Consider the following 26,927-nt stretch of genomic DNA (forward strand, 5'->3'; position numbering starts at 1 on the left):
CAATTATGAAAAGGCGAAGCCAAAAGTGCGAAGATGGGAAGGCGAGGGTGCGAAGTTGCGAAGACGATGAAGTGATAGAAGTACCGCTTCTTCGTCTTCGCAACTTCGCACTTTCGCCTTTACATCTTCGCGCTTCGCCGTCGCATCTTCGCACTTTCGCTTTCGCCGTCGCATCTTCGCACTTTTGCTTTCGCAACTTCGCACTCTCGCATCTTCGCCCTATAGGCGAAAGTGCAAAGGTCGAAGTGGCCCCGTCGGTACACCATACTTGTCTAACCATTTCCAGCAAATCTTGTTGTAGAATTTATAACTCTTGAGACAAGCCAGGAACAAGACGTGCGTTTTTTTTAAATTTAAAATAATAGATTAAGTAATAAAAGTACGAAGGCCTTGAGCTTTTTTGGTAGGTAAAAAAAATATTTTTTCGCGAATAAACGCGAAACTTTCGCGATAAAAGGCGTAAATTTCGGAAATAAACGGTAACTTTCGCGATATGATGCGTAATTTTCACAAATTAACGGGAAACTTACGCGATAAAACGCGTTATTTTCGCGAAAAACCGCGAAGTTTTAGCAATATAATGCGTAAATTTCGCGATATAACGAAATAACGCGAAACTTTCGCGAATAAACGCGTAACTTTTGCGATATAACGCGTAACTTTTGCGAATTAACGCGAAACCATTTTATAAATATTGCCATATCATGCAAGAACCTTTATGAAGACAAACAATTGAAAACAAACACATTTTAAGTTTTAAATGATAAAATACTTATTATTCATTATTATTATAATATCCGTGTTACGTTGATTTATGAAGTATCTTTTTGACATATAGACATTTATAAATCTGATAAAACTTTATAACATTTTTAGATGTTATATGTTCCAAGTAGATAAGAAGATAGAGCATCATTTATCATTTTTCATTTGTTCGCCGACCCTGTGTTAGAACAGGCATACATTGATTATCTTCTTCTTATAAAATAAATATAAATTTAACCGTCGGAAACCTATAAAATCTTAGTACTGAATTTAAAATGACATATGATATGTAATTAATTTAGAGGACGAATTTACGTCATCTAGCTATAGATTTGAACAATATCTTAAGCATTTCAATTCACGGCTTGACTTAATTTTCTGATATTAAACTAGATGTTAATTTATGTCGCGGCAATATAATGTATATTATAACGTTTTGAACAATGATATCCTTTCAATTCTAAAATGATACTTATAATACTTTTAATTTGAATTAAAATTGTTATAATTATAATATGTTGATGCCTTATTTTCTATAATACAGCGCCCATTAGAATGTGAGAAGCGCGATGCATTATGCCCTTTGAAAATCAGTACTAAGATTTCAAAGATTTCCTACGTTTGAATTTATATCAATTTGTATAAGGTTTTAATCTGATTCATTTACATCTTTATATAATAAGATTATTTTGTTTTAATTAAAATTGATATGTTTGTTTTCAGTTATTGTTCTTCATATGGGGTCATTGTATGAAATGGCAATATTTATATTTAAGTTTCGCGTTTATTTGCGAAAGTAACGCGTTATATCGCGAAGTTTCGCGTTTATTCGCGAAAGTTTCGCTAGCCCCCGGTTATAAAGTTACACCTTCTGTATTAAGTTCTCTCCTATTCAGAGCCAGATTTTTCCTGTTCTCACTACTTAGACATGGTCTACTGCTTTGTCAAGGTAAATAAATTTACGAGATTTATTCTTTGAAAGCAGTTATTAGTAATGTCAAAAAGCATGGACTTTAATGCACCGTATGGTATGGTTGTACAAAGTGTAGAGAAGCCGTAGGTTTTGATGCTATTGCAGTTTGGTAAAATTGTGTGATATCAAATATTTTAAAAGTTCCTTGGAATTTTTAATTAACCATATATGATTTACACTGCTTCTTGAATATATTGTTGCACAGGACTCTTGTAGTTTTTCCTTTCTGCTGTTAATATTTTAGTAAAATTAAAGAAAGAGGTTTGGTAAAACTTTTACTGGAACCTGCTATGTATTTTTGTTTGTAAGGATTTTTTACTGAAGTTTAGGTATCAAATATAAGTTATGTAAGTCAAATTCATTTTACTTCTAAGTTAGATATTCACAATTTATTTATAAATTTTTATTTGTATCTAAATCCTTATGAGCAATATTTATTTTAGACTAGTTAATTCTGTAAAACCCCCACCCCCAGACCACTCGTAAAAAATAATAAATTGGTGCAAAATTAATTATCATATCGGATAATACTATCTAAAAATTAGAATAAAAGCAAAACAGGTATTCCTTTTCAAGTAATGATCGGCATGTAATATATCTTTCGTCAGCTCTGTCAATGGAATACAAATGCATCACAGTACATCCAATAAACAATATATAAGATATAAAGCACCGTTTTGTTCATTTCAGAAATAGCAAGACATGGATAAGCTTTATTTTTGGTGGGCGAATTATACTTTCGATTAACATTCTTACGCATATGTAAAGAAAAACATGATTTGAATCATTGTGTATGTGACTGTTTACATGTTTTACTTTCAAGGCAAACGCTAAAGTGTAACATTTTCAGTAATCTACGTCTAATTAAAGATTTGACTGATGTTGTCATTTGTCATTGCATTTGTAACTAAAGTAGTGCAAGTTGCAATCCATTCGTGCGCAAATAGTAAAAGGATCATGTGCCGAAACTATTGCCTGCAGCCCCTTTTTGTACGACAAATTAAATCAAATCTTCAGAAATGTTGATAGTTTTCAAACAAGAGTATATCGATATGATGCATTTTGAATTGTTTTCAGTAGTTCTAACACATTATAACTATGAGGGTATTTGTATTATCGTTGTTTTTAAGACCTCATCACGACGGGAATTCGTCATGGTTCGTGGCCATTTGTTGTATTTAAATAAAGATAAAAATGATGGGCGGGTCTTAGTAAAAATAGAGTGGTGTGCCTGTCAATACATTGATCAGATTTGGGTTGATATTGTTTTACATATCAGGTGACAACATTTTCAAGTCGAAAATCAAAGTACCGAGTATACTCATGGGAGTATTACTCTTTTCGTCTTTTCTTGGTTTTTTGTTTTTAATTTTTTTTTATTTGTTTTATTTAATTGTACAAGTGTGTGTATGTTTGCATGAGGGGGATTAAAGGTTAGTGAAATATTTTTGATTTTTTAATCCGATGATAATTCAGATGAAGAGTCTGTTACATCACTAGATGAAGATTAACTACTACAGTCGCGTGCCATAAATGAGTTCGCAAAATGGCCACCGCAACATAGGATTTTTCTGTAAGGGAGGTTTTAAAAAGAAAAAAAACCCTATTTTTAGGATAACCAGAATTAAAAAATCGTCCGATGATTATCCGAGTTTTTCACTGCTTTCGCCGATGATATTTTTTTTCGTTATTCCCCTTTGGTAAACAATTATCGTCTGCAAACCAACATGGCACCAAACCGGAGAAAAAATACGGGAAGGCAGAAACAAGTCGCCATACGGATGTCAGATGTTGGATTTTAAATGTCTTAAACTGGAAGGATGATCGGAATATACAGCAAAAACTGTGAGGTAAAGTTTTAAAATACTAAAGACCGGAGTAATTCTAAAATCGTAATGAAAGTTGTTGAAAAAGGGCACCGCAAGATGACCTAATGCCGTTTCAGAGTCCCAATAAATAACAAAAAACCAAGCTTTTAAGAATAAAAAACTGGATTTACTGCAAGATCAGAGTCTAATGTGTTGAATAAAACCGTAATCAGACCGCTTCTCAACAGTCGTTCTTCGTCACTTAACAAATCGCCGATAATGTGTTCATAAATGATAACACGAATTCTGTGTCCAATTAGACCGTAAAGGAACACAATTTCAACACAATTTTGGGCATACATAACGTTCGGACATTAAGATCATTAACACAGTGCAAAAGTATTGATTACACAAGTATAAAGGTAAAAAAAAAAAAGAAACACGAAATTTACGTGACCTAGGAAGAGTTGTGGTTTACATTTCGAGTAGTCTCCCTTTTTACTCAATACAAAGCCTGTACATCGCTAAACAAAGAACATTTTATGATTATTTCACTCCAAAGGATATAATACAAAGTATTATATATGTTTGCTACATCATTTTTACTTTGTTGTTAGATATAGATGGTCCAAAAACTTCAGCTGATGATGAGACCAAAGTAAACGTCAGTCATTTATGGCCAACTACTGTAGATTTATTATAATCCAACAAATTCTCTGGCATTATCTGAGTGTTTAATGACATGTCCTTGTGCCTCTGTATGCCTATTTACCAAAGAAGGGAAGCGACGTGGGCACAACTTCCCACGAGACTAGCCCCGACTAAAATTGACATAATAATTCGTCCTCGGAATCGAATTGTACCGACAGATAATGTGATTTTGAGAATACTTGTGTTGCAACTACTTTTAAAATAAAATCAGTATTGAAAAAAATTTTTTCAATAGTGGTTGTGAATGTATTTCTTTAGAAAAATCACTTTGAAACCACTATTGAAATAAAACCACTATTAAAATGAATTATTTCAATAGCGGTCATGGATCTACTTCAATAGAAGAATCATTTGGAACCACAATTGAAATACAACTACTATCGAAGCTATTATTTCAATATTAGTTGGGGATGTATTTCATTATAAGAATTATTTTACAGACACCATTGAAGTACAACTACTATTAAATTTATTTTTCAATCGTAGATAGGAATAAAATTCTTTAACAATATTACTTTGTAACACATTTGTAATGATTTTTTTTTATATACAGAGGGTTTGAATAGAAGTTCTGGCAATTTACAAGATGTTCCCTCGTGTACAAATCATTTACAATATTCATAGAACATATGTCTATAGAAAGAAAAAAGTAAAGAAAAAATATGAAACAATTCTAAATGTATTCTGCGAAAACTACTTATTTCTGCACAACATTGAAAATCCTAACATAAGTACACTAATTAAGAAATGAATTTAATAATTATTCAATTGATCGACGTATCAAGGGCAAAATTGATGAAAAAGTTTTCTGGTCAATTTTTTCTTTGATACGTCGATCAGTAGAAAAATAAAAGCTGCTTTGTCCGATTTTATATTAAATTTTATGCACGCTTTTAAACGATGGTTATGCTAAGTATATGTATAATAATAGACATTGCAGTAGTTTTCCAAGTCAATTAAGCCAAATTTCATTGAAGAAAAACACGTACAAAATTAGCTAACAAAACAAACGACATTAAAGGGTACCGCGTTATTTCGCCTCATGTTAAAGTTCATCCCTGACGACGAGACGGGTATGGTTGTATTACGACTTTGACATCGCTTTAAATAAAGGTCGATATGATCAGACAAATTACAAATAAATGTGTACGTTTCGTTCGCTAATATTTCTGAAGTTTGCTTTCTTTACAATCGATGGAAAGCATGCGGGTTGAATAACGCTAATTATTCGGAGGACGAAACCAAACGGTTTCCTTTTCAAAACATTCCCATGATGCATTTTGGTTTGTTTTTTCGTTTCCCCAAAAGGAAATTATTTTATTTACTTTGAATATTTCTAACTTTGAAAAGAGACTGATTCTGCTGGTGTAAATAGGAGAAAGTCCCTAACTTTCTAAGATAAATGGTTTGTATAGAAACAATTTTGATACTATAATAACAAAAAACTCGGACCAAGCAGCTTTAATAAATTCATTTCTTATCATTTAATAAAACATTTTCAAATCATAAAATGTAAAGTGTCATTGATCAAAAAATGTAAATAATGTAAATGAAGCGGCGCCTATGAATACAAAACAACAACAGCAACGAAAGGCCTGCAGCTGAGAGGAGCTGAATTTAATGGTTTAAACACAAATAGAGGGTTGAAATCTGAACCGGCTGAACTGAAAACGAAAGGGAAATGTGATGGCGTGTGATGTTATTCACTGTGCAGCAAGATTCGTTAAAACTGGTTTTGATGTGAGTTAAATCACTGGAATGTGCGACTGGGGATAACCATACAAGGAGACGCGATCGTGGACGAAAATAGTTGATATGTCGGCAAATAATAGTATGTATGTGCGACTTTTGTAAATATTGTGGTTACTAGATAGCCTGTGGTGTACTTAAATGATATATATGCCGCTAGGAATACGCCGAAGGAGTTCACTTGATGCACTACCCATAGCTTTGCTTTACGATGCTAATTCTATGACAGAGCATGTACGTGTGTTAATTTAAAACTCATTTTTATTTACTATGTTAATAATAATCATCATTAACGGAAGATGAGTGCAATTAACAACACAAGATGCATTATGAAATTAGCCGCCAGTAAAAAGGGAGTTCGCTCTTCTACAGGTTGAAAAGTAAAAAAGGACAACTAACATCTTTGGGTTTTGCTGAATTGTCGGATTAAAGTAAAGAATTGGCACATATCTAAAGGTAGTAGAAATAACTTCAATGAAGGTACACACGCATATATATATGAACATTAATACTTCTTTTATCGGTTGTACTTATATGTTGAATTCAAAAAAGACATTGGACTTTCCATATACGTGTAAATGTACTTTTAATTTCCTTTATTTTAGCATTTGAAATAGATAACACTTAACAAGCAAATGTTATCAGACAATCTGGTCCGTTTAGTTGATTACCCTGTACCCTGATTTTTTTTTCTGCTGTAAACAGGTTTAGATGCAAGTAAGTAAATAATAATTTATCATGGAAACATATTAGATAAAACATCAATTTACACGTATTACCTATAGCAACTGATTGTGTCTATATTGGACACATACATGTTACTATAATGATACGATTATAAAGAATGTTAATATTAAACGGACGACCTAGAATTTGTCACAGGCAAACTTTAATTTACCTCTGATGACTTACGGGCATGGGAATTTTTTCGCGACTCTTTATATGCTCGTTTTTTTGTTTGTTTTTTTGTTTGTTTAAATTTTCTTGAAAATCAATTTAAATAATTTCTAATGACATGTTAACATAGCTACAGAATATCGTATCTCTGTTGCATTAATAACGGTTAATTAAAAAAATTGAACAATATGTGAAACGTTGTGTATTTTGATACGAGTAACCGGTTAATCGGAATTTATTGCGATAAACCGATTAGCAATTCAGCAATCGATTGCCGCCCCTAGTAAATTCTAAATTTTGAATTTTGGACTGGGATCCGAAGGAGATATCAAACGTAAGATATTTACAACTACCGATTATGATTCCTCTATTTTTTACGGAAACTTATAGTTAATTCATAGTTCTATAAAACAGTTACAGAAACTGACAGGAATGAATTCTACACGACCTGTTTATCGTTTTTTGGTTATTTTACTTACTTTTTACAATGATTATATTAATTTGTTAATATAAACAATAAAACGCTGTTTTTGGTGATTCATGCAAGTTATAAATATATAAATGTGGCGACATTGCAAAAAAAAAAAAATAACACAACCAACTAACGCGGGTTATGTATTTTTTCTGCAATGTCGCCACCATCTTATTTCATATGAATTATCAAAAAAAGCATTTTATTGTTTAAATAAAGGAATATAGTTTACAGATTTGGTTTAACAACCACTGAAACAACACTGGCTGAAGTATTTGTACTTTTATAAAACTAATATGATTATAGTTATGGCTGATGTTTCTTAGGTGAGTAAAATGGCGCCTGGGCATATTACTTAAACTCGGTCCGTTTTTCTCATGCGCAGCGACTTAATCGTGCAACATTTTAAAAAAAGGAACTCTTGTCCCAGTAACATATTAAAACAAAATGTATCAGTAGCCATATTTACATTATAATATAACGTCTCAGGTGCAATATTGCAAACTAATTAGACTATGCATGATAAGGGTGTTGTTAGTAAATAGAAAGTTCTTTTTCACCAATTTGTTATTTTGATATGTATAAACTATATATCTTGTTTAAAAAGAAGTCCGGAATGTTCCCTCTTCTCTAATGATTCCCTGATACAGTTATTAAATGTATGCTGATTAATGTAAGGTAACGTACGTCGACTTGAATTTCAGTTGTTGACTTTTGACTGCAAGTGGTAATCAAAAAGTATCAAGATTGAAGATAGAGAATAAAATTTAATAAGAGTCTTGAAACAATAAGGAATTGTAAAGACAAAAATTGCATAGATATACAATATAAGTATGATATTGTATTAAACACCTTATACCCTAGAGGTGGTTAAGGTTGACTTGGGAGAGGAAACTAAACTAGGATTTATATCAAAGTCATAAAAATTGAAACAACAATATTTGTTGGTTTCAATAAGCAGAAAAATATTTTTAAAATGCATGTTATATACAGAAAATCATATACATATATACATGATCTTTTCAACCATTAGGCATTTAAAATTCAACAGCATTGTAGATTATCCAGAAAGATTTTTCGAAAAATCCTTGAAAAAAAATATGCTAAGTTAGTTTTGTATAAAAAATCGAATAAGGCTATTTAAGGTGGAAGGCTACATCGTCACAATATGTCTGACATCCGTTTGAAACGCCATTTTGTTCCGGATTGATAGCATTATGTCGTCGTACAAAATAGCTAAACACCGTTCAATTGAACTCTTCTAACGAGGGAGATGAGATAAGAATGAAATCACCAAAACGATTAGAAAATTTGTCAATTCCCTTCGTGATTAAAGCTTTCAACTAACATTGATTATCAGCTATTATGTAGAGAAAACGTGAAATCGAAATAATATACTGTTTCCCTGCTAATGGCAATACATATTTGTCATGTCATATGCAACAGACGATCATAAATATGTGACGGATTATCGATAAAGGTGAGCAGATAATTTTCACTTGAACCCTATATGCATGATTAATATAAAACTAAAGTTCTGTAGTACCATCTCTTGTATTAATTGATTCCAACTTCCCAAATTTAAAACATTTGCAGTATAAGACTTGCATTGAAAGTTTGAAACGTAACTAATGTATCTTAATTAAAATAGATATAGCTAGGTAGGCTAGCAATAGTAGTGGAAGCCGGATTTGCAAGTCAAATGAGGGAACGACACAATCTTGAGAAAGATCATGTTTTTAATTACCACACATACATGTGTATCACTATGGACATCTAATGTATGTATAAATATGCATATGGTTGTTTATAATTTGCACTGTATATAAAAAAGCAAAGGGCAATGTAACTACTAACATTTTGTTTTAAAGAGTTAAATATGAATATAATGCATTCATCAAAAATATAATTTTTCAGATTCAAACATTATCATAAGCACTACTAACCTTATTCCTATATTTTAGCATATACTTTTACCTTTTTAAATTTTTTCTTCGTGATTTTTTTTTAAATTAGAAAATTGGTCCAAAGATATTTGAGACCAAATAAAATCAAGAAAGACAACTCTTAAACAGGATCTTTCAAACCAAGATTTTTGAAATAATGCAGTATTTCTTTTAATACTTCAATTTCATTCAATTTCATTCAATTTCTTTTTTTCATCTCATTAACCAACGGATTTTGTTTCTATTTTTAGATTTTTGTGGGATTTCATCCAGCAGTTTGCCTTAAAAGAATTTTTAAATGTTTTAGTTTCATATTTATGTGGATTCCAAAAAAAATCATACAAACTTCAATCATGATTATTTTGATTTTCATTTTCAAACTTTAAAACATTTCACTTTCATAAGAGTTTTAAAACAGAAGTGTTTAAAAATTTGACATATAAGGGGTTATCTGGAAGAAGATTTTAAAAATTCTCTTAAAAATAGAGTATTGTACTTTGAGGTATATTATTGTTGAATATTTTGCCTATTATTAGTAACAAATGCATGCAACAAAAATCTCCTACACTTATTTGGTGTAGACATCCCCCTTAATGTAAATTTTCAAATATATATTAATATCATCTTCAATGTCATTTCAAGAACAAAATGTTTTTACTTTTAGAAATTTTGAAAATCTCATGACTGTGTACATGATCTTTTCAACCATTAGGCATTTAAAATTCAACAGCATTGTAGATTATCCAGAAAGATTTTTCAAAAAATCCTTGACAAAAAATATGCTAAGTAAGTTTTGTATAAAAAATCGAATAAGGCTTTTTAATGGAAATTTTCAAATATATATCAATATCATCTTCAATGTCATTTCAAGAACAAAATGTTTTTATTTTTAGAAACTTTAAAATTCTCTATTTAACGTGTAGTTTTTCTTTATCCACGCATTAGTTTAATTTTATTAACTGTTCAAATAAATTTAGAAGACACAACATATTAAAAAAGAGTACATGTATTTAAAAAGCTAATATTAAGAAATAATTAGGACTGAATCTTAAATTATTTTGGGAGTTCTTTATGCTTCTTAGAATAAAGAAATAAGGTTAAAAAGAGTTTTGAAAAATAAGGTCTACTTTAATCATTACAAACAATGATTTCCGTATACACGTAGTCCCACTATTATCCAAATGCAAAACATTAGTGCAATTTTTACCTAACTGATCTTTTTATACATAAAGTCAACGGAATATTTCAATAAGTATTTATATAAAGTATGTCCCCTTAAACTGTTAAATAGTTTTGATTAGTGTGGTTGGTAAATTGAAAAGTCCCTATTTTCAACAATTTATCTTTCAACAATTTATCTTTCTAATACCCCTGTCGATGTTTAGCAAAAGATCTAAAATGGAAAATGACCACGATTCTAATATTAACAACCAAGGTCCACCGTAAAAAAGGTATTGCTTACATAGAAAATACTGGTTGTGTTTTGATAATGTTTCAGGTTTGCATATCAAATTACGTGTTTGTGTTGTCACTATTTAGGATCCCAAGGTTATGTAAATGCTTTTGATAATAGTCGACACTGTTTCACAATGTTTCACTATGATTCTATATCCTGGTAGTAACTAGGCTATTAATCAAAAAGAAAAATGTCATTTGGTCAATGATGCATGCAATGTGCTTATGTAATCTCTCAAAGAGGAATTGGAGTGCATGTCTCTTTACTGCGTCTTAATATTTTCTTTATTCCAGCAACCTGGTGCACAATGTAAAGAACATATTAAGACGCAGTAAAGAGACATGCACTCCAATTTCTCTTAGAGAGATTACATAAGAACACTGTATGCATCATTGACCAAATGACAATTTTCATTGTGATAAAAATATCTATAGAAATAGCTTTCCGCCACGCCATTTTTTTCGTATGATTACACCTTTTATATCTAGATATGATAAACAAATATACATGAAAGCACAAATTAGGTCTTTTGATCAATGTAATTTGATCTGATATTAATATCACTAATGTGGATGAATCATTTAAAGCATCATCCTCGTGTCTTCTCTAATCCTTCAAATTATTACATTTTATAGTCAAAATATATTCAAATGTTCCACATAGCTTAATAGAAAATGATAAACATATTATGTCGATTGATAAATATTTTCATTATAATTTAATTGACGTTTAGACTTTGGAAACATAATTCAACGATATCGTTAAATTTCAGTACAAATCGATGATAAAGATAAGAAGTTCTCTCCTTCAAAAAAAAAGAAAAAGATTATACACATGCAATCTAAAGTTAACAACAAACGAAAGTTTTTAACTTTTACAATATAACATTATTTGCTGTAATTTTAGATTAAAAGCTGATAACTATCAAATCTATCAAAAAATACTATTTAGTATATTTTTAAATTGCGAATAACAAACCATTTTCTAAGAATCTTTAATCTTGCCAGCTCAAATTCTCTATTTTATTTAATGAACACTTTAAACCAGTGGAATTATTTTGCATATGTATTTCATTGATGTTGATAACTATGGATGTACATAAACAAAACAAATCTAAAAAAAAACCAAGTCACTTAAATCATACCTGCACCATGCACAATTGCAGGGATAGAAAGTAGACACAGATAACGCAAGAGATCCATTTTTCCTTGTTAGTGCCTGCTGTTACATCCTTTTTAACTTGGCATTATATGCACATGCGCCGGGAATTGCCCATGTAGTAGTTTGTTTAAACAGTGATTCTGACTTTAGTAGTTAAGCGGATTTTAAATGTAGCAAACTACATAATTATATGAAAGCATACCAGTACAAATTGCAAAAGCACAAGCATACATCTGCAAAGGGAGAATTGCATAGATTCTATAGCATTTATTGAGAATGTAATATGTGAGTTAAATCAAAACTTTTCAACAGGACGGCAAATCTATATAATCTCTAAGGATGCCGTTTTAATTTTATTTTACATGTAAGTTGCATATAAAAATAACAGTCAGTTTCAACGCTCTCCCAAACAATTAGTTTTCTTTTTGATATTTTAATACATCAACAGCTGCGACAATTTGCTCGAGTACATTTCATATAGTAGCTTATAATATACATATATTACATGGCATCGAGGGCGACATACCAGAATATTTGCCCCGAGGTGGCAGGAAAGCCCTGGAGTGTTATGTCGCCCGATGCCGAAGGCAGAGGGCGACATAACACTCCAGGGCTTTCCTGTCACCGAGGGACAAATATTCTGGTATTGTCGCCCGAGAAGACATGTAATATATGTTATATAACATTTTTAAACAAATCAAAGTCGGGTTATGAACATATTTATTTAATTCACAAGGGAGAGGCAAATATTTTTAAAACACTAACGCTTGAGTTTATCACTTTTGTCGTATTTGCCGAATGTTTTCATCAATTAAACTATCGAGTTCATCTGAATTTAGATGAACAAACCGCAGACGTTGGCCTGACATATTTAAAATTCGCGGATCTGTTTACGTTTGCTTAGCAACTGGCTCGTTGAATTTCGAACCCGACGTAATTAATATGCAGAATTCTTGCACGCGATGGTGATATTACAGTTTCGGGAGGGCAATATAACTATTTCCTGTGAAATATAACTGTTTCCGGGAGGGCAATATAACTGTTTCCGGTGTGATTCAGCAATTTTCGGGGCATAGTAATAAAATTATCTCATTTGTGACATAACGAGAAAACTTATTCAAAAATGGTATATTATACAAATATTGACTGGGGTTGAGGGCAACATTATTTATATTAGCCCCCAAGGGACGAAATATTGCCCCACGCGAGATGAAGCCAAGGAGGTATTCAGAACATTTCTTTATAGACGAAAATACTCCAAGGACTTGTGGCCGAAGCCAAAAGAAATGAAAATCAAATACCAATTTCAGAACTACGAAAATCAAACAGGAAGAAAACACCCGGAAAGAGTTCAACAGAGATCCCGTTTGTTGCACTTCACCATCCTAGAAATCATAGATATTTTCAATGCCACGAAGTATTGTTTACCGGTTTTACCTCAGTCCAAAACGTTAAAGGATATCATAAAGGAGAAAAATCTTATCTAGAGCAGAAGACAACCCCCTAACCTTATAAATCTTTTTACAAGAGCCAAATTTACTTCAACGAAAGAAATATTCCAGGTTTCTAAATGCGATGATTCTCGATTTGGGACTCGCACCTATATTCAAACACGACAAACAATTTCATTCCAAAAAAAAAAATTACGGTTTTCAAAGTCAACTTTAATATGAACTGCAAATCCAAAAACATCATGTATTGCAAGACCTGCGATAAATGCGGAGAAAATTACATTGACCAAACAGGGACCAAATTAGCCGACCGTGTGAGGGTACATAAGCAGCAGATAAAATGACTGAAAATGACTGAAAAATGACAATAACAAACCGTCATCCATCCTAAAAATCCATAAAACTAAATACTAATTCAAAGTAGAGCAACACGGACCACGGATAGAGGAAGGATCAGGTGTCTAGGAAGAGTAAACATCCTCTGCTGACCGTTCACTCCTGCCATGTGCTCTTTGTCGTAATCGGGAGGAAAAAGAGGAAAAGTCCGTAAACAATTAGGTGATTATTATGGTCCAACAATTAGTATGAAAAGGTCAGTCAGCATGCAACCCAGTGCAAGTTGTATTTGCTGAAAAGGTCGTTGTATCAACCATAGACCTGACGAAAAGATGACTTCAAACAAGACTGTTGATAGTCCTGTTTTATCAACCTGTTTGTCAGTAGCTTGCATCGCCTTAGAAACTGTTCATACGAAGAACATGCCCTTGCGTATTGAATGAATGAGAGTCAAAAACACCATATGCAGGTGATGAACGTATATTGCTACATAAGTAAGGAAAGTTGACTATAGAAAAATTGAAGTCATCGCGTTTATCATGTTTTGTTGTATGTCCATTTCCAGTAAAATGTCCAAACATGAAACAGTTAACGCAGACTCTGTGGTATCATTTATTTTAAGTTCACTGGGATATATCGAGTCGACGTAAGAATGTTAATAACAATTGTTAATTGATAATACGTCGTCGATCATCTTTGCTAGCCCAAGGATTTTCGGTCCACTTTGCTCCCCATAAACTCCTGGCGGATGTCATTACGAAAACTCGGTGATATAGTAGCGCTATCTAGCGAGCAACTTGAGTTGTACCCCTTGCATATTTAACAACGGGTTATATACACATGGCATTAATACAACTTGAAAACATGTTGACTACCGAATATCGGAACATTATTAACGATGCTATTAAATGCGAATTAAGTTATAACCTAGGGAATTAGCATAGAATGTTTTATTCATGGTGTTTTGTAAGGACCTGTACCGGGAGTGAAAAAGTCGCCAATTTATATGAAGGTTTTTATGCCATAAAACCAGGTATCGTTGTCGTGAATATTGCGGACCAAAGAAATTTAAATAAAACGCAGCTCACTGAACCTTTAAAAGCAATAACTATAGGCAGGAACGTATATACTAACGGGATAGGCAACTTCTACATTCGCCATGTTTACTTCCCATGCTATCACGCGAGCCTTGACAAGTTTGTAGAACTATGTTCAATCCCAGTAAAATATATAGATTTTTAAAGCGATCTGGTTAGACCATCGTTTGGGAGGCACTGTACTCGAGAACTTGTGTCTCAACTTGTTAAAAGCACCGAATGTTTACCAAAGATCACACGTGTGTTTTCTTTTAAAGTTTATATTTACAAGCACTGCGATTGGATCAGCTACTCGCAGCTGCAGCCAATCATTGTCATCGAGTTTTCGTAATGAAATCCGCCAAGGGTTTATGGGGAGTAAAGTGGACCGAAAATCCTTGGCTAGCAAAGATGGTTGTCGTAATACCTGAATCTTTAGTTGAAGGCTACAGCGAGTGATTTTTTTTTTGACGTACAAGTTTTTGAATAAATTCTGCTTCATAAGTATTCCAAAATAGGTCTGTTAACAATAGGGCACAATTGGTACCCATGGGGATTCCAATAGATGCTGCCTATCAGAAACTCAAGCACCTTTTAATGTCGACTTCAGAGTACTTGTGTGTGCAATCAGAATGGTTTTTAAGAAAATAATTTTTTAGATTTCCAATGATAGTGTAAGCATTTTTACGACTTCCATTTCATTGAAGAAACAACTGTCGATGATTTGAAAAAGCCTACATTTTAATTTGTCATGGGATATGGTTGTATATAGCTGAAAAAATAGTACGTTTTGATGCTATTGATTTTGGTAAGATTTCCATTTAAAAGGTACGCGAAGAGAGTGATCAGCTGCGACTTGCAAAAGAACAATATTTCATAAATAAATTTAAACCTAAACTTAATCGATGATTTCATTATTTACTCTGCATTGACTTTATTGAGTTTTCATTTTAATAACCTCTTATTTAATACAATACCATCTGTACATATTTCATTACGTTTACACTAGTTTGTAAAAATCATCTGCCGCATCTCCAGATATTGTGTACACTGATCGTTACGTTGTCTATTTTATGACGTCATAATAACGAAGTCAATATTTGTTATTTCTGTTACGATTTAAAATCCACTGAAGAGCCGATCAGGCGAAAGCGCTCCAGGTTAAATTTGAGAGAAATGGAGTATTGTCTGTTCGTCTGCTGAAAACTTTTTTTTTGTATATCGTTACCAATACCAAGGACTTATTCGTTTATATATACACACAACCACTATTATCCCAATGCAAGCAATAATGTGCAATTTAAAGTCTACGGAATATGTACATTCAATGTTTATAAAGTAGTTTTGGTTTTCGTGTTCGGTCAAAATGTTCACTATTTTCAATAATTTAACTTCCTTATACCACTGTTGGTTTCAAACAAAACATCCAAATGTAAGATAAATTATGTTCTAATATCAACAACCAAGGCTTGTCTCTAAGCTTAATTGGTTGGACTTGTAAAACAAATAGTACTGTTTGCTTTTCACAATGTCTCAGGTCAGCATACTTGAATTACGTGTTTGAGTTGTGATCATTTGCAATTCCAAGGTTCTATAAATTTGTTTTATCTGTAGTCGACACCGTTTATCAAAATTACAACACTATGTATCTATATCCTGGTGCACAATGTAAAATAAGCTATTTCTATAGATGTTTTAATAGATTATGCGGCTGGGTTTTTATTTTTTACTCGTAAGATTAATAAAATTCTTAAATATTATTAAATTGGAGATGTTGACTTTGAAGCATGATTTTTAAAATATCGTTATATTAAAGTACAAATTGATGAATTAAGATCAATTGTTAGAGTAGGGCGCAGTTTGTAAAGTGTTTATTAAAATAAACATTTTCTGACTTCAATTTGTTTATAGTCGTCTTTTTTAAAACGGGGATTTGTGCAAGGAGACCTATAACACTGTCTATGAATTAATCAATTTTTTTTATGACTGAAGGAAAATCACATATTTTTTAAAGTGATCAGTCTTAATTTCTATAATATGTATAAAACACATTATCCTGCAAAATAAAACATATTGTAAGTTCAACTCCATCTTGGACACATCTGGTTTGGTGTGCAAGAACAATGTGTTAAATCTGCCTTTTATTTGCATCTTAATTATAAGCATATGTCAGTCATGTTATATGATATACAATTTGTTCCACGAATGTGGTTTCTTATAAAAAAAAAATATCGTATTTAAAACAAATGAATTTAACTTATGGAGTATAGAAAAGACCTTTTTCAACACGACCATAGGTTTGCATTTGCAGTACCATATCGTTTAAGTTATGAACTTTGTTATATAATATAAAAATGTATCAATCAAAAGTTCATTTTAATGCTCATTGCTTTGTAATGCTTTGTCACAAATTATTTTAGCACGTTATTTATAGTTGTCAAACATTTCTTAATAGACTCAGGAGATTTCTGCAAAACGCCATACGTTTTAGAAAAACGGATCAAAGATGTTTTGTAATCGTATACGGTTTGATTTTTTACCATACGCGCAGGGATGGTTTACGCGGTTATAAGCATACTAAACATATCCTCAAGGCGTAAATAACCACTTTTAAAGTATAACAAATTGTATTATTATACCTTAATATAATTTTTCTATATAACGCGTTATCTGATTTGTTAATAGAGTCACCTGAAAGGGCGAACAAAACATCGTGTCTCCTGAGGAATAAATATCGTGCCTCATCTCTTCGAAAATCTTTGAGGATATAGGATTTTAATTAGGGGGAAGAAATCTTCATATTTCCCTCACCTTCGTGCATTAAATATATAGTGTTTTTTCTTCTAATTTTACGGACTTTAAACCCCTGTCAGGGCCTTTTTCTGTTGGGGTCAGAATTTGAATAAACTTGAATATAAAATACATCAAACTGTTAAATTGGTACAGTTTGAATAATTCAAAATTTTTTTGTTCTTGAGAAAAAGACCAGATTCTATCTCTACGCTTTCCTCCTCATGTTCCAATTGAACGGAATATTGCTTTTCATGTGAATATACTTGAGAGCCCTTTCCCCAAGGATGTTTAAACTAAGTTTGGTTAAAATTGGTCCAGTGGTTTTGGATGAGAAGACGAAAATGTTACAAGTTAATGACAACGACGACGCTAACGACAGACAACGGACACAAATTTCGATCAGAAAAGCCCAATGAAGCCTATGACTCAGGTAAGCTAAAAAGGTTGTATTTTTGGGATTGTGTGGTCGGTCAATAAAGAAAAGACTTCAAATGAACCGGTAAGTCATCTTAACACACATGTCGTTAATTAAACGAAAATAAAAGTAACCTGAAAAAAGTCACTCAAATTAACAGTAAGTTATATGATTATAAAGATATAATGAGAAATAAACTGTTCGTTTGTCAAAGAAGCGAAAAAGTTGCAGTTTAGGGACAAAAAAATCAGTAAGTAACAACAAAGGCCCCTGCGGAATTCGAACTCGGGATGTACGAATCATTTATCCGACAGATAAATTACATACAGCTCTCGATAAAATCTTTCAATAAAGCAAAAGTCGTTACGATCAGATGTCAGCCATTTTGTCATGATGTGTTTTCCACCTTAAAGTCTGCCTCTGAGCAAAAAAGATTCAACTCGTATAAAGAAAGTCTTGTTTACACGAGGTGTTTGCGTTGATTTGTATCTTCTATAGTTTTATGCTGAATTTCAGGTCTAATATATCTCAATTTAAAATGCCAAAGTTTTTTAAATTACTTTAATCATCTGCTTGGTACTTAAAAAGAATAACAATAAACCAACATGTTTCTACTCTGGCGGTAGCTACGCTCTTTTGTTATGGATATATAGCATGCACGTATGTCATTTGGGCAATGATGCATCCAAATTTCTTTTGTAACCTCTCAAAAAGGATATTCTACGGATCATTATTGTATCTTTACAAGTTTGTGTCATCGTTTTGCCTCTGATATTTCCGAAATTCATTTTTTGGCATTTGGTTACAGCCTTGAGAAACCTAAATCATGTTTCTATGTTCATTGCAAAAATTGGGCTCTGTTGATCAAAAGTATCATCGTTTTGGTCTGATAGCAATGCCCTCTTTGTTGAGGAATCATTTCATATGACTCTCGCGTTTGTACCTTCTTTGTCTGTATTTTATCTTCACTTTAAACCCATTCCTTGCAATGGTAGCAAGAGTCTAAGTTATAATTATCTTTCAAGGCTATCTATTCACAAAGTTCTTTATTGCCCTCGATGATTCAGTCAGTTCTTCGCAAGCAGGAAAATTAAGATGATTTTTTTCGGTCAAAACCGGTTTTCTTAAAAATATTTTGAATGTATTTTAAAAGTTTTCAAACCGTATATCTTTATGTAATTCATCTATTCAACATTCTCCTAGTCGTTCAGCCGTTTTTGCTTATAAATAAGTATTGGCTATGCGATTGAATATATTGGTAACCTTTTCTTAGTGAAAATCCTAAGATTAAACTGTACTCCTACAACACATACAAAACAATTAACTCTAATCCTACCTGCACAGTGTACAATTGCACACAGAGAAAAAATACACAGATACCACAAACACTCCATATCTTCTATGCTGTCGTTTATTGTTATAATTTTGCATTTGGCATGATTTGTACATGCGCAGGTAAACATGCAGTGATTCATGCGGTATTCCATGAAGAGAGAGGTTTTGATCATAGTCGTTAAGGGGATTTAAAAGGAGCCAGTACCCATATTTAAATAATATCGTGTTCCATATACAGAAAAAATAGCAGAGGAGTGAACATAACAAAGGACAGAGTATAAACGTTAATCGACATTAACAAGGCGTAATGAGCATCGACATAAACAATTGTTTTATAGTAACAATATCGTCATATTCATATTAAAGACATGATTAGATTATGAGTTGTACAAGATTATATTAAAAAACAAATTTCCATATATGATTCTAAGTGGGTTTTATATGAAAACTGACAATAACAAACTGTCAACCATCTTAAAAATCAATAAAACGAAAAACAATATCAAAGCAGAGCTACACGGACCTCTAAAAAGATAGGGGGTAGGATGAGGTGCTTAGGAGGAGTGAGCATCCTCTGCTGATCGGTCACACCCGCCTTATTCTCTTTGTCGTAATCGGAGGGGGGGGGTGTCTGCAGCCAATTAGGTGATTAATTATAGTCTAACAATTGTATGAAAAACGTCAGTCAGCATGCGACCCAGTGCAAGTTTTAATTGCTGAAAAGGTCGTTGTATCGACCATAGAACTGACGAAAAGATGACTTTAAACGAGACTGTTGATAGTCCTGTTTTATCAACTTGTTTGTCAGTAGCTTGTCTGACCTTAGACACTGTTCATACGAAGAGCACGCCCTTGCGTATCGAATTAAGAGGCAAAAACACCATATGCAGGTGATGAAGGTATATTGCTACATAAGTAAGCAAAGTTGACTATAGAACAATTGAAGTCATCGCGTTTATCATAAAGTTTAGTTAATTGGTTACCATCAATGTCCATTTCCAGTAAAATATCCAAATATGAAACAGATGACGCTGACTCTGTGGTATCTTTTATTTCATGTTCACTGGAATGAATGGAGTTGACGTAAGTATTGAAATAACAATTGTTGATTGATAATACGTCATCGATATACCTGAATGTTGAGTAGAAGGCTACAGCGAGTGATTTATTTTTTTCACGTACAAGTTTAGTTCTGCTTCATAAGAATACAAAAATATATCTGCCAACAATGGGGCACAATTGGTACCCATGGGAATTCCAACAGACTGTTGGAAGACATAATTTCCAAAAACTACATAGACGTTGTCTATCAGAAACTCAAGAATCTTTTTAATGTCAGCTTCAGAGTACTTGTGTGTGTAATCGGAATGGTTTTTAACAAAATAATTCTTTAGATTTCCAATGACAAGGTAAGCATTTTTACGACTTCCATTTTTAGCTCACCTGAACCGAAGGTTCAAGTGAGCTTTTCTGATCACCCGTTGTCCGTCGTCCGTCCGTCCGTCCGTCCGTCTGTCCGTCCGTCTGTAAACTTTTCACATTTTCAACTTCTTCTCAAAAACCATTGGGCCAAATTTAACCAAATTTGGTACAAAGAATCCTTATGGAAAGGGGGTTATAAATTGTTAAAATAAAGGGCACAGCCCATTTCAAAAGGGAGATAATTGCGAAACAGTAAGTTTAGGGTGCATGTCTTTAAAATTCTTCTTCTCAAGAACCACGGCACCAGAAATGCCAATATTTACACAAAAGCTTGTATATATAGTGAAGATTCTAAATTGTAAAAATGGTGACCCTCGGACCAAAACTGGGGCCCCAGGCGGGGTTCAAAGTTTAACATAGAAATACATAGGAAAATGTTTAAAAAATGTTCTTCTCAAGAACCACTGCACCAGAAATGCCAATATTTACACGAAAGCTTTTATATATAGTGAAGATTCTAAATTGTAAAAATGGTGACCCTCGGACCAAAACTGGGGCCCCAGGCGGGGTTCAAAGTTTAACATAGAACAACATATGGAAAATGTTTAAAAAATGTTCTTCTCAAGAACCACTGCACCAGAAATGCCAATATTTACACAAAAACTTGTATATATAGTGAAGATTCTAAATTGTAAAAATGGTGACCCTCGGACCAAAACTGGGGCCCCAGGCGGGGTTCAAAGTTTAACATAGAAATACATAGGAATTTTTTTTTAAAATCTTCTTCTCAAGAACCACTGCACCTGAAATGCCAATATTTACACAAAAGCTTGTATACATAGTGAAGATTCTAAATTGTAAAATTGGTGACCCTCGGACCAAGACTGGGGCCCCAGGCGGGGTTCAAAGTTTAACATAGAAATACATAGGAAAATGTTTAAAAATCTTCTTCTCAAGAACCACTGCACCAGAAATGCCAATATTTACACAAAAGCTTGTATATTTAGTGAAAATTTTAAATTGTAAAAATCGTGCCCCTCGGACCAAGACTGGGGCCCCAGGTGGGGTTCAAAGTTTAACATAGAAATACCTTAGGAAAATGTTTAAAAAATCTTCTTCCCAAGAACCACTGCACCAGAAATGCCAATATTTACACAAAAGCTTGTATGTATAATGAAGATTCTAAATTGTAGAAATCGTGACCCTCGGACCAAGACTGGGGCCCCAGGCGGGGTTCAAAGTTTAACATAGAACTACATATGAAAAATGTTTAAAAATTTTCTTCTCAAGAACCACTTCACCAAAAATGCCAATACATACACAAAAGGTTGTATACATAGTGAATATTGTAAAAATCGTGACCCCCGAACAAAAAGTGGGGCCCCAGTAGGGGTTTAGATTTTAACATATGTAGGAAAATGTTTTAAAATCTTCTTCTCAAGAACTATAGTGCAACTGTTTGGGATATTACTATGCATACATGTACATCCTTAAATAATGTAGATTCAAAAAATTGTAACTCCCGGACAATTGATGGGCACCAAGAGGGGTTCAAAATTTAAACATTTTAAAAAACATAAAGGAAAAGTATAAAAAAAATTTTCTCAAGAACTACAATGTTTTAGTTTGTGGAATTTCTATGCATGCATTCTTCGATTATGTAGATTCCTAATTGGTAAAATCGTGACCCCCGGACCAATACTGGGGCCCCAAGATGGGGTCAAAATTTATTAAAGAAATATAAAGGTAACATGTTAAAAAATCTTCTTCTCGAGAACTACAATGCTTCAATTTGTGAGATTACTATCATGCATACAACCTTGGATAATGAAGGTTTGACAGTTTTAAAATAGTGACCCCTGGACTAATACTAGAGACCCAAGATGGGTTTAAAGTTAAATGTAGAAGTACCGGTATATATGGAAAATGTTTAAAAATCTTCTTTTCGAGAACTACAATGCATCAATTTGTCAGATAACTACGTCAGCACCCTCAAATAGTGTAGATTCGAAATTATAAAAGCCGTGATCTCAATCTAATACTGGGGCCCCAAGAGGTGTTCAAAGTTTAGCATAGAAATATAGAGGGAAAATGTTGAAAAATCTTTTTCTAGGGAACTATAATGCTTCAGCTTGTGAGATAACTAGGCAAGCATCCTTAAATAATGTAGATTCCAAATAATTAAATCTTTAGCACTGGACTAATACTGTGGCCCCAAGAGGGGTTCAAAGTTTAACATAGAAAGATATATTGAAAATGTTTTTAAAAAGTTTTTCTCGAGAACTATAATGCTACAGTTTGTGAGATTACTATGCAAGGATCCTCAAATTGTGTAAACTCTAATGTAGTGGAACCAAGAGTTATCTTTCTTGTGTTCTGTACAGTCTGAGAGTTATTCCTCTTGAAGTGGAACTCTGCTATGTTCAGTTTTTCAGGTTGTGTACGTGCGGTCCCACCGCAGTGCTTCACATTTTCATTCCTATGTTACTATTTATGTTGTTCAAGCCAACCATAAACCTCGGACCATAACTGGGTCCCCAGAAAGGGGTTCAATGTTTAAAATAGAAAAAGCATATGCTACGAAATGTAATGTTACAAGGAACTGCTGTTCAGGTGAGCGATGTGGCCCATGGGCCTCTTGTTATTGAAGAAACAACTGTCGATGGTAGCGAAAAGCCGCGATTTTAATTTGTTATGAGGAATGGTTGTACACAGCGTTGAAAAATCGTACGTTTTGATGTTATTAATTTTGTTACGATTTTGTGACCTCAAAGTTTCCAATAATTCTTTAGAATTTTTAACTATCCACATCTAATTCACACCACTTCTGGGGTATATTGTTGTACAGTACTCTTGAAGTTTCTCTTTCACTACTGTAAGATTTTTAGTAAGGAGTAAAGAGAGAGATTTGGTAGAACATTACTGGAACCTGCTATATATCTTTGTTTGTAAGGACTTTTGTGATATATTCTGTGCAAGAATACCTATGATAAATGAAATGTTATATTTTTTGCTTGATTTATAAAACTAAAAAGTCTCTCTACTGCAGTAACGATATTGAGCATAAACAATATAATTAGATGTTTAATCAATCTTGTTGGAATAAGCTTCATGAAGCTTACTAAGCGGTTAGCGGTTTGTCTAATTGTGACTACAGATCACAGAAAACGGTGACTAGGGTGTACAAGTGATCAAGCGTATTTGCAAATCTGTCACTTAAGATCCATTCTTATTACTGACAAATTAAAATTTTGTGTAGACTTAGATGATGGAAGACGTCGAGTATAAAGACAAAAGAATAAACGATTCAGTGACTGCTTTGTTGCTCTATTTGATCACTTAGGTGGAATTTGTTATGGTGTGGGAGGCCATTTCTATTAAGGGTCTACTCAGTTGTACATCATCGGGAATGATTCATTTTCAGGTATCAGATGCAGAGATGAGATTTTGTTTTACCTAATCGTGAGACTATTTTGAATAGAATACATTCTAATGAATAATTAGGCCATGCCAAACAGAACAAACATTGCAAACCAGTCCTTTGAATCGGAGACTCTCAGCAAATTGGAACAGCCTTTAAAGACACCAGACATTTATCTTACTAAACATGTCTGGGATGTTTTTTCACATGTCGATGCAGCAATGGAATCTTACTACATTCAATACTCAAAAGACAATTTGTTATTCAAGATAAGGGGAGCAACACAACTATTGACATTTGTTAGATCAATTATCCTTCTTTAATTAAACAACTTGCGGAAATACTGAATATGGAAATTCACTCCAATTAAGATGGTGTCTATTATTTTCAGTCTTGTTCTTCCATTCAAGTGATCATTTATAATTCATTTTTTTACTTCACAGTAGAAACTTCAATTCCCTATAACATAACCATGATGCTCTGCAACACATCTTTTCCTCGGCATTATGGGTACGCCAGGAAAACAGGCAACCATTGAACGGTAGATGCCTGTCCTACATTTTCTGAGCATTATGGTTAGACTATAGAAACAGGCTAATCATTTACCTTAAGTTTGGGATTCGACTTTTTTAAAGGATTAAAATTCTTTCTTTGGAACAAAGCAGATTATTATCTTAACATTTAATAAAGGATTTCTATCGAAGAAAATTTAAATTTTGCTTTTCAGTTGTATACTGAAATTATTTTGATGCTCAAATCGTATTTTTTCAATGCGGTCAATAACTGTCTTTATGATTACTGAAGCAATCTCACCACATCCGGCGCCATGATCCGGTAGTGATGCGCCACCTACGGAGTGCCAATATAATTTAAAAGTTCACAGGATAAGGATTCAGTTGAAGTCTACAATACAGTATAATTTAAATCACTGCAGATAGGTAAGTTGTCAAGGTTCATTGATTTTTTGAATTAGTGGGATTTGATTGTATAACGTGTACATAATTTTTTTCAATATAAACATAATGCTTATTGAAGCTTTCCTTACGAATGAAGTTGAATTTGAAAGTAAACATTTTATTTTCATTCAATCAGCTGCAGTAGCTGTTATGTCTTGGAATGCTATGTTTGTAAACAAAACCCTCTTGTGATAACCTGCTTCCCTAACACAGCCACAATCAATACAAATTCTCAGTGAATCTTTAATGTCATTATTATTGAACAGTGACCAGTGGCTTTACTCTGTGGATTTCCGAGCGACCATCCTCCCTTTCCCTACTACCTGTATATGTACATTTATTTTTTATATCGATATTGATTACATAGTTAACACAGAATGCAGGTGGTAGAGGGAGGGAATATATGTAAGGAGAAGAGAGTCATTCTATACATCTAGTTATAAAATCATTATTATACGTGTAGTAACATACACCATACTAGTGGACATTACTACATGTAATGTTATTAGTACTGGGTAAATGGAATAAAATAAAAGCCCGGGTTTTCTTATTACACTGTGATAATTGAACAAAATCAGCTTGCTCTGTTCAGAATGATATTGTCGAAGAATTAGATAAACAAGTAAGTTCAGAATTATTGGAGATATTAAAGTAATAAGTTGGTCAAAGTAAATGGAATAAAATAAAAGCCCGGGTTTTCTTAATACACTCTAATAATTAAACAAAATCAGCTTGCTCTGTTCAGAATGATATTGTCGAAGAATTAGATAAACAAGTAAGTTCAGAATTATTGCAGATATTAAAGTAATAATTTGGTCAAAGTAAATGGAATAAAATAAAAGCCCGGGTTTTCTTATTACACTCTGATAATTGAACAAAATCAGCTTGCTCTGTTCAGAATGATATTGTCGAAGAATTAGATAAACAAGTAAGTTCAGAATTATTGCAGATATTAGAGTTATAAGTTGGTCAAAGTAAAGGAAAGATGAAGACTCAGGAGTGGACTAGATTCTGTACCTGAAAAGGTAATATGCTATTTTGTACCTGTTTCCTGGAGCAAAGATAAAGTCTCTTATAATAAAGAGCTTTGTGACATGTGGTGATAACGAACAGTGTTCAAATTCAAACGTACGATGGCTCATAATTCAATGTACTACTTAAATTCAAATTGAGTACATTTTTATGTTTGTAAATGTTGCAGTTTAAGAAATGATAGTTTTTGGTTGCTATTTAAGTGTGAAAGATGAGGTCTCCAAAGATATTTTTTACACATAAGGATTAATTCCTATATCTTTATGTATATGAAACAGCACGTGTATTTGCGAAATATAAGACTTTGTAAGTCATGAACCAATTTATAATCTTTGGTTAAGAAGTGTTGAAATATCTTTGTCAGGAAGGAAAAAAGAATGATGCTTTCATACACGTGACACCTATGTCAATGTCTTATCATTTTCTACCATAGTCCTTACATGTTTGGAGGATAATTGTGAAAGGTGTTATAAAAATCACTTTCAGGAGAACCACGAGCTTCTGAAGTGACATGAGGAAGATAAGAATATTTAGGAAGACGCGAGAATGACTTCTAAAGCTTTTGATGTATTGATTTTTGATGTTAGTTTATAAGTTATTGGGATTAACAATGACTAAAAGAACAATATTTGTGCGTAGGTTACAATGTTTCTGATTTCTGACCAGGCGGTTTGGACTTTTTAATTTGAACACTGTTCGATATCACCACATGTCGCCTTACAGGAATGGATTGGAGGTGAAGCGTTGATACA

The 26,927-nt window shown here is 32.9% G+C and overlaps 1 protein-coding gene across 1 annotated transcript in view; it reads right to left on the minus strand.

Annotated features, from left to right (window-relative positions):
- The window catches only part of LOC128180333 (von Willebrand factor D and EGF domain-containing protein-like), a 56,144-nt gene extending 36,664 nt beyond the window's left edge, over window positions 1–19,480 (minus strand). Inside the window, exon 1 of the mRNA XM_052848363.1 lies at window positions 19,346–19,480. Coding sequence (XP_052704323.1) covers window positions 19,346–19,472 — 127 coding nt within the window. The 5' untranslated portion in view covers window positions 19,473–19,480. The remainder of the gene's footprint in view (window positions 1–19,345) is intronic.
- Window positions 19,481–26,927: the final 7,447 nt, after the last annotated feature.

This window comes from Crassostrea angulata, chromosome 4 (assembly GCF_025612915.1).
Source record: "Crassostrea angulata isolate pt1a10 chromosome 4, ASM2561291v2, whole genome shotgun sequence".
Lineage (NCBI taxonomy): Eukaryota > Metazoa > Mollusca > Bivalvia > Ostreida > Ostreidae > Magallana > Magallana angulata.